This window comes from Beta vulgaris, chromosome 3 (assembly GCF_026745355.1).
Source record: "Beta vulgaris subsp. vulgaris cultivar EL10 chromosome 3, EL10.2, whole genome shotgun sequence".
Classification (NCBI taxonomy): domain Eukaryota; kingdom Viridiplantae; phylum Streptophyta; class Magnoliopsida; order Caryophyllales; family Amaranthaceae; genus Beta; species Beta vulgaris.
This window is the reverse complement of record NC_079204.1, coordinates 28,285,761-28,302,895: the sequence shown is the minus strand read 5'-3', so window position 1 is coordinate 28,302,895 and position 17,135 is coordinate 28,285,761. Positions and strand designations below refer to the sequence as shown.

Sequence of the window (17,135 nt, the reverse complement as noted above, 5' to 3'; positions counted from 1 at the left end):
GACATGGTGTCTAAGGATATATTGTTGGCAATGTGGTTTGTGAAAATGGGGCTAAAATGGATGGAAGGAGAGGGAATTCTCCTTTGATAATGGATAAAGTGATGTGCTAGAATGTTCGGGGGATATCTAGTATACAAAAGCAAAGGCTTGTTAGTCTTATTGAGACTAAAGTTAAAGTTCATAAAATGGGAAATTTGTATCAGAAATTATTTGAGAGGTGGTGTTTCTGTTGTAACTCTTCCCAGCACCCTGGTGGAAGAATCTCATGGCTTGGAACGCTCTGTCATTCTATATTGATGTTTTGTTGATAACTGATCAGCTTATCCACTATTATGTGAAGTCAGTTAGTGGTAGTCATGAATTTGCTTGCACTTTTGTTTATGTATATAATATTGGTGCTCATAGGGATAAGCTTTGGAAGGATATGGAGGGTATTGCTTTGAAGATTTATTGTGCATAGGTTGTCATAGGGGATTTCAACTGTGTTCTCAACAAAGATGAAAGGATAGGATCCACCGTAAGAGAGAGAAAATTGATGCCTTCTAGGAGATGTGTGACCAGCTGTGGATTGAATGACATGAAGTCTACTAGGTGTTTTTTCACCTAGAATATCAAACAATATGGTGAGCATAGAGTGTACTACAAGCTGGGTAGAGTTTTGTGTAACAGCAAATGGTTTGATATTTGACCATACTCCCATGATCCTGAATGTGTTCGCAGAAAGATGGAGGGGGAGAGCTTCTTTTAAACATTACAAGATGTGGAGCTTAACTACTGATTTTGATAATAGAGTCAAGGAATGCTGGGAACATAGAGTCAATGAAACTCTTATATTTAGTGTTGTTCAACATATTAAGAAAGTAAAGGATACCCTGAAAGTAATAAATAAAGAAGGGTACTCTAATGTTCACATTGCGGATGCCAGAGCTTTTTCTAAGATGATGGAATGTCAAACTCATGCTCATCATGACAGAAGTGAAAATGCTGCTGACAATGCTTTGTTGGCTGCAGTGGAATACAAAAAGATCCATGAGAAGCATATGATGTTCCGTCCTGAGCCAAAAAGCCAAGTTAGAGTGGATAAGAGGGGTGGTGACAACACTTCTCTTTTTCATAGGGCTATTAAATAGAGGAGACTTCAGAACAATGTGTATGGTATTACAGACATGAATGAAGTTTGGGTTGAAGATAGTTAGGTGGAGGAGGCTTTCATAAACTATTACAAAGGGTTACTATGTACAAGCAAAGAATAAGAGGCACAATTTGTGAAGAAATTATAGCAAATGGGCCTATCCTTTCAGTTGGTCAACAGGAGATGTTGCCTACACATGTGTCTGATGATGAGATTCAACAGGCTCTCTTCTCTATTCCATGTGAGAAATCACCTGGACCAGAAAGACTGAAGCTTATTTTGCCAACTCTTATTGCTGAAAATCAAGGGGCTTTCATTCAAGGGAGGTCTGTAGGCCATAACATCATAATTTGCCAAGACATTGCTAGGTATTATGGTAAAAAATGTACAAGTCCAGGGTGTATAATTAAAATGGACATGAAAAAGGCGTATGATTTTATTAACTGAAAATTCCTAAATGATATTCTGGTTGGCCTAAACTTTCCTAGGAAATTCATTGATCTTGTAATGGAATGTATTTGCTCCCCTTGATTTACCCTTATTACTAATGACCAATGTTGTGGGTTCTTTGAAGGGAAGAAGTTACTTAGGGTGATCCAATTTCACCATTATTGTTTTTAATGTGTATGGAGTACCTTATAAGGACTCTAAAAGTGGTAGGGAAAAACACAACTTAAATATCACCCTAGATGTTCTAGTGTTAGATTAAATCATCTTTGTTTTGCTGATGATGTAATATTACGTAGTAGAGGTAATTTTATGTCAGTTTATACTATGCTCCAAGGTTTTCAACACGTTTCAGAAGCTTTAGGGCTTGAGGTGAATGTGAACAAAACAGAAATGTATACTTTTGGTATGAATAAAGAAGACAACTATAGACTGTTGAATGTAACATGTTTTTTAATGGGTAAACTCCCTTTTAAATACATGGGGGTCCCAATAAGTCATAAAAGAATTGATGTGCATGAATGGTTAAATCTAGTTGAGAAAATGACTGCAAGAGTCAAATGTTAGAGCAGTAGACATCTAGTATATCAGGGGAGATTGGTCTTGGTGAACTCAGCTCTTTTAAGCATCTATGTGTATTGGTCACAAGTGTTCATCATCCCAAAGAAGGTGTTAAAATAAGTTGAAGGCATTTGTAGGGTTTTCTTTGGATTATGGAGTATTACAGCGGGAGATCAGGTTATGTGGCTTGGTCAAATGTTTTCATTCCCATGTATGTTAGTGGCTTAGGGATTAAAAGAATTGATATGTGGAATTCTTTGCAGCTATGGGAAGATACATATGGGCTATCTCTTTAAATAAAGACAACCTATGTATTAAGTGGATTAGTGAGGTTTATGTAAGAGAAAGCAATTGCTGGTATTACCAACCTCTTGTGGGCAGTAGTTAGTACTGGAAGAAACCATGTGACGTTAAGAATCAGTTGAAGTGTGTTATGACTGAAGATGAACTGATTCAGATGCCAACTTATTTTGTGAGCAAAGTGTACTCTTTACTGGTGGGTACTCATGACAGAGTGCATTGCAACAAGTATGTTTGGAATAGGATATCTATTCCTAAACATAGATTTATCTTGTGGCTAGCTTTGAGTCAAATACTTCAGACTACAGAGCACTTGCATAAAATTGGGGTGAGTGATAATCCAAACTGCATCGTTTGTGGAATAGGTGAAAAAACCCAAGAGCATTTAATGTTTAGATGCTGCTATAGGAAATTATCTTGGCGAGAATCGGATGGATATTACAACTCGGAAGAATGTTATAACTGAACTGATTACTTGGCTGAGCAGATGCAAACTGAGCAAGTTTCAGAAACAAGTGATTGCCGTCACTTTTGCCTCCATGGTGTATCACATTTGGGGAGCCATATGTGATGTTTATTGGAATAGCAGAGTTATGGCTGTAAATACTATAGTTAATAGAATCCAAAGAATGGTGATTGATAGAGTGTATAGTATACTTCCACAAAGATCTTCTAGGAAGGATAGAGAGTGGATGAGACAAATAATTCTACAAGTGTATAATTCGTTGTTTTGTTCAATCTAGTTTGAGGAGGGTCCAACCGAGTTGGTTTGTCCCCTCTGAATTGGTGTTTTGGTTGTTCAATATATCTTTCATCTTACTTAGAAAAAAAAATGATATGTAAACATATTACATACATCATAGGAAAAAAAAAAAGATGGCCTCCACGAAAAAGGGTTAATACCATAGCATCAACATAATTCGAACTTTCCATCTTAAGAGACCATGCGTATTTCATTAGAGCTTTACCTTTGTAGTTTTTTGAGGGAAATAACTTTGTCATGAAAAAATACAAAACGTTTTGATTGATATTTTCATATGGGGCCTGGTAACTATTTACAATTGATACCTAGACAATATTGTATTTTTTTAAAAAAAGCAAATCCGAAAATATTGATCCTATTAGAGATATTAATAGAATACATAATAAATAATATTATGATATCACCAATAAAAGGTTATTTTTAGTTGATAACATAAATAGAGAAATAATTAATTTACTAAAATATACCATAATGGACCTATTAAGGTACAATTTTATTAACTAATTTAAGTACTATTTTCCTTTGAAAAACTAATCACTTTCATCAAGTGAACCTATTAGAAATCTTTTTTCTTCTTCAATGTACTCATATGTGATATTGTATGACAATTAAGATTGTGAAAGTTTATGAAATACATAATTCTTGAAAAAATAAATTACTAATAAATTAATTAACTCTCTGCTACATGAATTGCAAAAAGAAATTAACTTCTCGATCCCAATGGCAAGCTTCACATTTCGAGGAATCATGATCGGCAGCAGGGCTTTGTAGTTAATAACCTCTGTGTTCTTCAATATCATTGTATGTTGCTCGTACATATCACATGTTATGATTGGTTTTGAGTCCACAATGATAGTGTTCTTAACCCATATAATTTTAATGACATCTCTAAATATTTTCCTACATTGTAAAAGTCCTTCACCAAAATCAATCATAATGTTGACCATCATTTTAAAACCCTTCTCTTTGCAATCTTTATCTCCACTACATAAATATAGGTTGCCCAATACATAAGCTGCATACATGTATCCTTCGGAGCATGCCTTCTCCAACATCTTTAGTCCATTATCAAATTCATTTATTGTAAAAATGGTAACCTACAAATTTCATGCATACCAAAATTGGCGAACAACTATTAACTAAAGAGTTTCTTACAATTATAACCAATATTTTAAAATAACAAATCCAATAAAATTACCAAGTCAAAGCAAAAAAGAGCTTGAGGATTGTTATACTCTAAACACTTGGTAAAAAAAATTTGAATTATGACAATCATGCCATGCTCGATGGATTACGTCCTCAATTGATAAACTTTGTATGACCATCTTATCAGAAATAATATCATTCAATGTTTTTGTAACTACGAACATAAAGTCAGAAATATAAATTGAGGGTTATATATGATTCATTTTTTATTTAGTTCAAATAAATATTGAATTTGAATGTCTAACCTCGATTTTAAAAGACATAGATCTTCTGGACTATCACCCGCCAAACGTCAAATAATCTGAAAAATTATTTCAATTAGAAGAATCATCAATATTTGTGGTCTTCTTCTTGATAATAGCTTCATTGCTTTTTTTAACTTAGGATTTAGTATATTTTACTCGATATTAATTATTTTCTAAACAGTTCACTTATATAAACTTCAAACCTTTTTTTAATTCCTAATTAACTCCTAAAATCATGTGCTAAAATTAGGTCATATGTTTAATTTCCAAAAGGCTGGATTTGGTAACACGATTTCTATATATTTTATTCAAAATATGTGTAGTCAATTTCGTCCCTTTCCTTTAAAAAATTAATTCGGATTTGCTAGGTTATAATTTAAGGATTTTATAATCTTATTTTGTGTACAAAACGTGGGAATCATATTAATGATACAAATAGGTTAGAGATATCCATATTTAGTCCTAAAATAGTGCCAATCAAATGAGAGTAGATCTTATATAAAATGATAAATGTAGAATAATGTCTTATTTTCCATATTGACATAAATCACCTTATTTAGCATAAAAATCTAGGCAATCACATAAATTATGCATATTGTATCACAATCATTATTTATTCCTAAAAGAGTGGCAATAAAATCGCCAAAAATCTTTTAAAACCGAGGTTAGTATGTCTTATTTTTCAATTTGATAACATCAAATGCCCAAAAATATTATAAAATTGTCATTATTCATTAAATAGAGAATAATATTTCTTACAAAACTATTAAACCATATAACTTATTGATTTATTATATAGATTAAATATATTTTTAAAATCTAAATAATGTAGCTGTTATGCAGCAAAATACATTAAAAAGACTAAAAATATATAAAACACTAAATAATATTCTAATAAAAATTTGAAACATATATTAGATAGATGATAAAAAAAAAATACAATAAGGTAGTCCAAGAGCAAATCTACTAAAACTAAGAACAACCAACATAATCTAACATAACATAACATAACATACGACTAAAATTAAGATCAACTAAAATTTATTAAAGCTACTAACTTAATTATTTTAAAGGCTAAATTAGTCATAGATTTTTACACACCATCTTCAATCATCACATTTCTCTACTTCATCACAAAAATATTCAGCAATATTATTTGCTTCTTGAGAAGCAAGTTCAATTTGGTTGCAAAAATAGATAATTTGACCAATGTAACTCCTGGTTACCTTTCCGTCATCTTCTTCTAATTTGCGTAATTTGTAACATGCATTCGAAATCTTCTGATCAATCGTCGATAAAAACTCTAAAAATTCGAAAGTTGTCTCATTAACTTCTTTGACATGCTTGATGATTTTGGGATCCATTGAGATTATTGCGTAAATTTGAGATTATTGAGAGTAATAGATGAAATGAGTTAAAATGAAATGAGCTGATATATTGAAAAGACAAAGAGGAATTTTCCTCTTTTATAAATTATATGGTCGGTTTTCATTATGGCAAAGTTATTGCATTTATAAGCATTGACCAATTGAAGTCAAATTTGAAAAGTACATAGTAGATTCTAGGTTGCATTGGCCGAATTTTTTTATTCAATGCATTAAATTGGTTTGGAAGATATAATAATTGGTAGGATACTTAATTTTATATTTTTTAATTTTTTTAAGGGATAATTTCGGATACTTTAAGGTGTAGTACACTACTATCAATGCATTCAATTGCAAGAACTAATCTAATAGTTGACCTTCAATGTAAACATTAATTATTGAAGAAAAAGATATGAAAAGTTAAATATAATTACATATTGGCCATCTACCTTAATAAGAAAAAGAAGAAAAATATTAAGGCATAATTGGAAGTACAAACTAAGAATAAAAATAAGTATTGTTATTTGATTGACATTTAAATCACCGATATTGCGTAATTAAAGAGCGTACAATGTCATGAAAAAATTAACTAATCACTTTTCTTAGATAAATAATGCAAAAACAAAAAAAAACAATTTTTGTACTTGGTATAACACCTCCATCGTTCATGTTGATTTCTTCAAATAAAATGAGCTTCGTGAGGCTTGCAATGAAGAAAGTGTAGTGTCATATAATCTAGATCGATAAAAAGTCTAGAAGCTTTGATTATAGAGAAAACGCACACCGACATATACCAATTATCCGAATTAAAATCTTCTGGATTTGCGACATCCTTGCGAACTTTGTAAAATTTAATATGACCGAAAAGAAACATTGTTAGTACCATACCTTCATGATAAAAAAAATTATAATGCTCCACTTTAGGATGCCAAATCTTTAAATGTCTAGGTGAAGTAGGTGTATCGAATGAACGATAATCATTTTCCATTACAAAAATAATTAAGGTACATGTATTTAGGGTTTATAAGTTCTGGAGAGTGTAGGCAAATGAAAGATGATTACCGTATTAATAGTGCACAAAAAAAATTGATTTTTACTAAGGTTTGAAAAAAAAAATTGTAAACAAATAGCATTAATTAATAAATTTACATATTAAAGCTTGATTGAATATCAATCCCTAAAATCACTTCATCCAATTTAGGAATGATTTTGATGTAGATGATCAACCTGCACATTATTGAAGATTGTATTTGATTAGAATTTCGATTGATTAGGAGGGATTTAAAACTTTCGGCCATTGTAATAGATAATTAAATGACACGTGGCAATTAATCCTAGGTGAACAATGTTATAATAATTGAAAAAACTATCATGTAATTGAGGGAGATTTTGTGAGAGCAATTTTGAAGGTGACACCTATAATTTATAAAACAAGGTTTATTAGTATATATAGATAGATTTTGATGAAAATACAAGTGAGACGCTACGAGATTGTTCCACTTGATTTAATGAAAATAACACTTTGTCTCCCAACTTCCCTAACTTTAATTTCCATCAAATCCTTGAATTTTAGCATTTTTTATATTCCGACCCCCTTCAATTTCTCTCTTTCCCTTATACCCATTATGTTTACTGTAATATCTTCGATGAATGCAATATGATCTTCCCCAAATTTTATAAATGGTTATATCTTTTATGCAGTTCTCTACTTTTGTGTTTTAAAGGGCTGACTTTTCAATTCCGAAACTTTGGTGTTTGAAGTTTATATTCTTGATTGTTCTAGCAAATTATGGATATGTAATGATTATTTATCAAAATTATTTCCTTAGATTTAAACCTTTTTGCTATATCACATTGTTCTAATTTAATCTTGCGTATAATTTCCAATTTCTAGTAATATGAGAGTCTTAAATCTAATCGGTGAGTTTAATTTCATTTCCATGTATTCATTTTTTTATTTTATAACTGAGTTAGAATATGTAACTAATTATAATTGTAAATTTCAAGTTTTATCAGTGGGTTGGATATCTAACTTTGAGTGTAGTTTAGTTTTAAATCTCATTTTATACTTTATTTCAATTTTAATAATTGAGTACGATTTTTTTAATCTTACTATAATTGTAAAAGTTGAGAGAATTTTTGAGAATATTTTGTGACTTTCTATCTCCCATTTCTTTTCCTAGGTAATATTAGCATGTTATCTTGTATGTTAATATATTTTTATAGATTATAAATAATCTATATTGAAGCCAACAGTGTCACAATAAAGATTTATGCAAATGGTAGAAAAAAAAATTGTTGGAATCAACAAGTAAGTTTGTGTTGATATACATGGTATATCCCAGCATCAACATTCAGGCCTAATGAGCAGCCCAAGTCCAGCAGAAGACTCCAGCTCAGCATAACAAAATTGTAATTCGTTACAAGTTGTTAGATGTGGCTCTGCAGATACTTTCAATTTCCTTCATCACTTACCTAGGAATAATAAAAAATCTGAGACTAGTAAACAATGATGCTCATCAACACTGAATTCACCAACACCAATCTTCCTTGATATGATAAATTTTTGCTACTCCAAACAGGATTTTTGCCACCATCTTATCAATTAAACATTGACATTCATGGCTAGTATTCGTCTTATGACAAACGGGCACCCCCAAGTATCTAAAAGGAAAACTCCCAAGTTTAAACCCTGACATATCCAGAACTCTTTGAGTCTCAATTGAACTTAATCCTGTTGTGTAAAACTCATTTTTGTTCTTCTTAACTTCCAAGCCAGAGGCTTTAGAGAAATGTTGAAATCCCTTCAACATTGTATACACAGTAGCATAATCCCCTTTACATCATAAAATGACATCGTTAGCAAAAATTAAATGGTTTAATTTGACCTCAATACACCTATGATGGAACTTAAAATGAGGAAGATTCCCTACCAATCTTAAAACTCTAGTTAAGTAGTCCATACACAATACAAATCAGAGAGGGGACATGGGATCTCCCTGTCTAAGACCCCTCTTTCCTTCAAAATAACCAAAAAGTTCCCCGTTCAACATTAAGTTATATCTAGGAGAACTCACACACTCCATAATAATCTTAACAAACTTGTCAGGAAAATTAAGAGCCACAAGAATATCCTCCAAAAACTTCCAATCTATGGAATCATAAGCCTTTTTCATGTCCATTTTCATAATGCACCCTGAACTTGAATTCTTGTTTCAATAATTCTTGAACAAATCCTAACAGATCAAGATATTATGAGAAATAAATCTGCCCTGAATAAACGCACCTTGATTTTCAGCCACAATCTTAGGTAGAGTTCAGTCTGTTGAAGATAATTTTTGTAATGCACTTATAGATTACATTACAATGGGCAATAAGCCTGATTTCTGTAATACTATTTGGGCAATTGACCTTTTGAACCAAAGTCAAGATGGTGGAATTAACCTCCTTCAATAGCTTGCCTGAATTGAAAAAATCCAAAACAGCACCAGTCGCAGTCTCCCTTACAACCTCCCAAGTGTCCTTATAAAAGAACGAGCAAAAACCATCTGGCCCTGGGGCTTTCTTCCCCGGAATTGACAAGATAACCTCCTTAACTTCTTCTGGAGAGACAGCCTTCATAACACAATCCTGATGCCTCTCTATTAACATAACACCTACGGCTATAACCCCTCTGAATTTGGCACCTTTGAGATCTCTCGGTACCCAAAAAGCTCTTGTAGTAATCCAAAAAAGCTTCATTTACATTTTGAACTTTTTTAACCCAATTACCCTCCATGTCATGGAGCTATAGACATTATTCTGAAGTCTCCTGGCCTTAATAGCTTGTGAAAAATTTTGCTATTTTCACATCGTTTTGCACCCAAGCTACTTTAGCTTTCTGTTAAAGGAAAGAAGTGTACAAAAAGTGTACTCTCTTATATTCTGCCGCAGTATTAAGCTCATTTCCCCCAATCTCTTGCCACATGGGTTGTTATGAACCATCTTTTAACACTGCTCAAGCATTTTCAAAGCCAAACTGTCAGCAATCTGCAGGTTACTAACTCCAACCCTACTTGAGCACTTCAGCTCTGCTTTCAGATTTTTTAATTTCTTCACAAGCTGCAACATGGCCGACCCTTGTACATTTGTTTGCCAACCACTTCTAACTCTATGCATGAGATCAGGAGCCTGACACCAAATTATAAAGTATTTGAATGGAGCATTCCCTTTTATTTCATCATGGGATCTCATAATCACAGGGGAGTGGTCAAACAAACCCTCAAGTAAGAATACCACCTCCATAGCAGAAAACCTATCCATCCACCTAGCATTGCCCATAACTCTATCAATTTTACTGAACACTCTTCCTTCCCCTTGCTGCTTATTATTCCAAGTGAAATAACATCCCATAGAGGGAAGATCCACCACACCACACTTAGCAACACACATCCTAAACGAACTCATCTCATAATCCCTCAATGGGGCACCAATTCTCTCCTCCCAAATTAGAACGTGGTTAAAATTTCTTTTCCAAATCCAATCATCTTGGATTTTATAGCAAGATTGGAAAGATCTCTCCATAACTCCTCTCTCTTATTTGCAATATTAAAAGCATAGACTATAGAACAATGAAATCCCCCATTACCACTTTTAGGCACAACTCAACAATTTATTAACTACATTGTGACCATTAAAATACACGCATCAAAACTTAATGGGTTCCATGCGATCACCATTCTACCACCGGTATGACAAGTAGAGTTAGTAGTGAAACACCACCCTGCAAACATATTTTGATATAGCTTTCCCATTTTATTCATCTTTACTTTTGTCTCAATGAGACCTACCAATCCAAGGGATATAATGTTTAAAAAATTCTTTGCATCCTTCTGTTTGTTTAAACAGTTGATCCGTCGGACATTCCAACAAATCATTCTATCCATTTTCCTAGGAGATTCCCCTCCCCTGTCCAGATCTACCCCAATTCCATCACACACCACCTGACCAACCAAGACCTCCTCTAAAGTCACGTCACCTAATGGTGCAAATGCATTTGTGATCGGAGTTTGCCTACCTGGTGAACTAGCTTTCTGGGCTGAATTCCTCACCACTCACTACTACAAATATGTGCAAAACTATCACCCATGAGAGACCTCCTTAATGAAATAAGTGATTATTCAGCAAAAAAAACCTAATTTGTAGAAAAGGTGGTCTCTTATAACATGATAAAGGAGACCTATTCTTTAAAAAGGTGGTTTTTTTTAACCTTATCAATAGTTTCAATATTAAAGAAACCACTTATTCCTATTAAGTGGTGATTTTAATTTTATTTTTAAAAAAATTCCATATATTATGTACGTGTTGCTGCCTGCCTTCAGACACCTCAGGCCTTCTCAAGTCCACCTCATTCTACAGTTTTTGATCATTTCTAGGCCTCCATTCCTTCCTTGTCTCCCCCTTCTTACATACCTAACCTCTATGCCCTATTTGTTTACACCTCGAACACAGCGTGAAACATCAATCCCTCTCTCATTGATAAAACATATATGGTTTGGGAACTCTTGGTCTACCGTCACCTCAATCAATACTCTCGCATAGCTTAGTTTCTCCCTCTTAGTCGTAGCTTGATCAACTTTCATGAACTTTCCAATAAGAGCTACTAACTTCCTCAAACAATTAACCCCCCCCCCCATACTTGAAATCAACATACATTTGAATCCAAGTAGGCAGGACATCAAATCATTCCTTAGTAGCATCCATATTTTGTTCCCAAGCACGCATTATCAGTGGATTATTATCCAAGAACAATCCATTTCCCCGCCAAAATCGCATCTCGTTTCTCTATAGGCCTGAACCTCACTATAAACATCCCCTTTTTTAGCATCACCACCTTATCAACCCCTTGATTTCTCCATATTCGACAAACAAATCCCTCCATAACATGACCGAGAGGATTAGCACCAATTACATAACAAATCAAGGCTGAATTCCAAAAGGCGATCTCACATTGTATATCCTCAATACCAATTTTTATTTTCTCTACATTTGATTCATCTACAGTATTAGGAATTAGTGAACTCACCTCAGGATCATCAAATCGCAAAATTAGTACATGCTCCTCAGGATGAACCGTACTATCGGCCATTAGCACCATTACTCTGCATTTGATTCTCCGTTATCGAATGCATCGCCAACAACCACCCAGAGAAGAATCTCTGCGTTCGTGGACTATTTTAAACCTCGCGAATAACTTCCTCCTCACCAGTGACTTCATTTTCAAACTCAATAGCTGTTATTCCTAACAATTCCTCCATCGATTTTGTTTTCCTACACTCCAAATCACCGTTAGGACTCGTCGGTTTTTCTGTAGCACGCCCTATCTTCTACACTCTCAAATTTCTCGCCATGGCAACGACATACTGGTGTCGAGAGAAAAACTAGATAGAAGAACACCTTACCATTACTATTAAGGAAGATCTTAGATTTAAAGTATTGTTTAGTTCTCCGTATGATCATTCCATATTTCTTCCTGCTTTCACCATTCTTCCACCATAGCACCATCATATTCTACCACTCTCCACACTATACATTTCCCCCCACTTTGTATGTTATCGACCATGTACACCACCACAACATCCCCTTCCCTGCACGACGCTGCCACTCGCACGCTCCCCTTCCCTGTACGACGTCTTTGCACTCTTCCCTTAATAGTACGCTTTTGTGCCCTCCCCTTCTCTGTACGTCACTTGCCGCACCTTCCCCTCCCCATTCTTACATGTTTTTTCAACAAATTTGTAGGGTTTGTGGGTAAGTGATCGTTTGGTGGTGAGTGGTAATGGAGGTTTTCATGGTTTTTGGTAGTATGTCACTTAGGTGGGTGAATCTGGTGGCTAGATGCGCGGTGTTGGTTGTTATGCAAAAATAAATTTAAACAAGTTTAATTTAGCATAATTAAGGTTTGATACACCCATAAAGGTCTCATAAGTTCAGTTAAGGTCTAATAAATACAAATAAGTGCAAATAGATAAAGATAAGGAACAATAAGGTTAAAAGAATGAACCCTCTATATTAATGTTATCCCAAATAATCATGTAATGTTGCAGTGTTGGAACTAATAATAATAAAATTGGAGGAGATTTACTATGACATATCAGACTCGGCTACGGGTGTTGATTTCAAATAATACGGTTCGAAATTCTGGATACCCAAAAATTTCATAGTGGAGAATATGCAATTCAAATCTGATTTGGGAAAATCAGATATCCAATCGAAAGTTTTGAGTTCTCAAATAAAAGTCGAAAAAGAAGTATTAGATCACTGAAGATCCTCATATATTTGACCAGAACTTGCAGCCTACCATCTTCAAATATGCCTTGAAGAGCATTCTTTAAGGCTCAAAATACATATGTTAGATGCCCAATACCTTGGTGATATTTACAATAGGATCTGGAATAGTACCAATAGGAAGGAGTGCTCCTCTTACATGAAGCTTATTGAAGGCTTCTTCCAAGGTCACGCCTAGGATAGTGAAGGTTCTTTGGGGCCTTCGTGTCTGATAACCCCTATTTTCAGTGTTCAGGGTATTGACTTAATTACTCTTGGAGATGGAAGAGTTTTTGTTACCATTATTAGAATATTATATAATATTGTTGCGGTTTTTAAGTAAGGTATTGCTGCGGATATTTGTCGCGCCTAAAATAAGGGTGCAACAATGAGTAAATCTAAAATCCGCAACAATATGTTAACCTATTGTTGCGGTTTCTTCAAAAAATCGCAGCAATAGGAGAAGGTAAAAAAAATAAGAATTCTAACCATAGAAATCTTCTAGTAGTTCTCTCATTCTTGTATGTGTTACAATGTACTGCATATTAAATTCAAATATTCTATATAAATGATGTTTTTAAAAATTATGTAGGAGTGAACAAGCACATTTACAGTAGATTAAAAAATGGAACTTTTACGAAAAGAAAAAAAAAACTAACATCATATGAAACTAACCTCACAAACTCATTCAGCAAACATTGTTCAAAAAAAATATATATAAAACATTTAAAATAGAAGTATTCATTAGATCTTCAAAATAATCTTCACTACCCATACCGAGCCATCTCTACTAGTCGCACAAAGCGAACATAATGAGAGAAACACGTCGGAGATGGTGAACAAAGGGGCAAAACTAGAGGCGGCGGACAAAGTTAGAGATGTCGGACAAGTAGAGAGAGAAAGCTACCATAAACGAAAGGTTGAAGTGATGGCAGCAAACGATTGAAGTTGGAGGGAACAACTTGCGAGTGACCAAACGTACAAAGCCTCTCTCATCAAGGCCTTCTTTCTTCTTCAGCAACGACGCGAACGACTTGTGATGTCGGGATGTTGGAGCACATTTCTCGGTTGCTTGGGAGGACAGATGAGAGGTGTTGGTGGTGAGGAAGAGAGAGGACGGGAGGCGAGATGATGAAAGAGAACATCAGAGGATGAGAGATGAGAGGCGTGAGGATGAGAGAGAGGGTCTGAGAGATAAGAGAGGCGTGAGGATGAGAGTATAAGAGTGACAAACCCTAGGGTTTTAGTTTGCTGTTGCGGTTTCTCTAAGAGACCGCGAGAATAGGTTTCTTGCATGTTTTTAAAAATTCTCACACGGTATGGATAAAGACGCAAAAATTCAATAGCAGCAATATACAGTTATTCTACTAGTCTACCCTTCTTGGAAGAGTTAGTGTTGATGTAACCCTTATTTTAAGAGGCTTGCAGCTCTTTCTGAATCAACAAACGAACCTTGTAGTGCTTCGAGACTCAATGGGCTAGAATTTTATGTGATCTCCATACATGGATTGCAAGTTACGGGTCAAAAGTCGGACTTGAATCTCTTTCAGATAGCCTATTAGTCATTTTGGGTGGCTTTTTCAGTCCATCTAGTAAGGAAGGTGACGAAGTCTTCATATGGGGTTTTCTTTAGTTAATTCCAACTCACGAAAACCAAGTAAAAGCTGAGCATTGTATTTAACTATTTGTGGAACTCCTCTCTGATGTAGTCCCATTCATTCAGTTGCTTTTGTTCAATGATCTGAACCACTTGGATGGATATGCATCCTGTTGTAGCCTAAAAATCAACGGCTCTGGTACTGACATGTGGCATATATGCAGGGGAATAAAAGTACAAAAGGGCCTGAAGGTGATAGGCCTAAAAGTACGTTTCTCTGAAGAAAGTGTACTAAAAAGACCTTCTCCTGGCCCCAAAAATTGTACTTAGGCCCAGTAAGCCTGATTTACACCTTTATAGGAAAATGAGGTGTACTGACCAATTAACAGCTGCCACGTGTCCCAAGACTTTGATTAGCCAATCAGATGCTCCCAAATTAGGGTGACATCAAGGCACAGCAGTCATCTCAAACAGTATAAATAGTCCTTGATTTCAGGGTGAAAGGTACGTTTTTAGAACATAGTACTGTTACTCTGTCATAAATTCTCTCTCTCTCTCTCTCTACTTTCTCTCTCTAAAAGTTCCTTTACATCCCTGATATCTGACTTAAGCATCGGAGGGGAAAATACCACCCAAACCTCCAGGGTGGGTCCCTTTTTTGCAGGTTGCTGGTCAGGAGTTTGCTTCGGGATTTGAACCAATTATTGTTGCACAAGTCTCCAGTTCTAAGAACCCATCTTTGGGAGTTGTGATATAAATTGCTAGTTTTACACTACATAACACATCCAATGTCAAGGGAAAGACATAAGCAAAAAAGTAATTGATCATGTCTTTGAGAGCCATAGAAATGGAGAGGGTTCTCAGATGATCGTTTGGGTTTTCGACTCCCTTGAATTTTGGGAGATTACGCGACGGTACCTTTTTAGGGACTGTCACTCTTCGAATGTGGCAAGGAACAGAAGTTTTAGAGTTCAGGTGGATGATACTGTTGATGACGAGAGGCCACCTCGAGGCAGGGATCAGGGCCATGCTGCCGTTCACCTCGAGGGTAGGACTGTAACTCCAGTCATCCAAGAAAATCTTGACCGTCCAGTGACTGCTGGTCATTTGGAAAATGTATTAAATGACTTCCAGGCCAGGATGGCCGCTGTTATGGAAGAGCAGATTAAGAACAACATGCTATTTTTTCAGATGAGTCCGAGAGAAGAGGCAGCTGCGCCACTTAAAGGGCGATCCCAAGAGGGTCGTCCAGGACCTAGTCGGCCACCTCGGCCAGAATTGACTAAGCCGCCTTCCAAAGGAAAGCAGCCAGCAGTCAGTGATTCTAGGAGGAAGATGGACTGGAAACTGGTGGCCTCCAGCAGATAATATCCCTCCTACTGGTCACATGATGGAGACTGATGCCGGGAGTACTTGGAGGCCAAGAGGGCGGCAGCACAGCAGCGTTCGCCTCTGGCTCCACGCCATATATGAAGGATCCGTCCTTAAGGCTCCCGTCCAGAACAGTGGTAGAAGCCGTGGTCCATCCGCTTTCCAGCCCAGACAAGAGAAGACAGTTTTGCAGCCTATGGTGTACAGGCGTCAAGCCTTAGCTAACACCTCATCTAATCCGGTTTTAAAGAGTACCGTCAGGAGCACATACCCATTGAGGGGCAGGTGGCGGCACTCCAGATCAATTGGCCCACTCTTTTCTCGGTCAGGATCATGGAGTCCCCTCCTTTCCCAAAGGTTAAGCTCCCAACCATTGATCCTTTTGACGGAACTACTGATCCGGACGATCACCTATCAGCTTACAAGCATCAGATGTATGTCCAAGGGGTGGACGATGCTACTTGGTGTAAGAATTTCCCAGCTACTTTGAAAGGAGTAGCGCAAAAATGGTTCAACAACTTGCCGCCTAATTCAGTGAATAATTTTACTGAACTTAGTATTCTATTCACCAGTCACTTTGTGGCTAATCGGCAAGAACAGAAAACAAGCATGCACCTGGGTAAAGTCATCCAAGGTCCTAAGGAAGCCTTGAGAGGTTATGTGAAGAGGTTTAATCTGGAGGCGTTGCAGATCCAAGATCTGAATGCGGTGTGTGCGTTTGACGCCTTCATCAGAGGTCTAAGACCAGGAAGTTTTAAGTTTGATTTGGTGAAGAAGAAAATCACTACTTTGACGGAAGCACTGAGGGAGGCTGAAGCATTCATTCATGCCACAGAGGTCTGTG

At 35.7% G+C, this 17,135-nt stretch overlaps 1 protein-coding gene across 1 annotated transcript; it reads right to left on the bottom strand.

Moving 5' to 3' along the window:
• Window positions 1-10,005: 10,005 nt before the first annotated feature.
• Window positions 10,006-10,464, bottom strand: LOC125495583 (uncharacterized). The gene has a single exon (XM_048640345.1). The coding sequence runs from the start codon at window positions 10,462-10,464 to the stop codon at window positions 10,006-10,008; it is 459 nt and encodes a 152-aa protein (XP_048496302.1).
• Between the last annotated feature and the right edge of the window lie 6,671 nt (window positions 10,465-17,135).

What these genes read in the sequence shown, in the direction of transcription:
- LOC125495583 (XM_048640345.1), bottom strand. Translation starts at nt 10,464, where the DNA reads ATGAGTTCGTTTAGGATGTGTGTTGCTAAGTGTGGTGTGGTGGATCTT.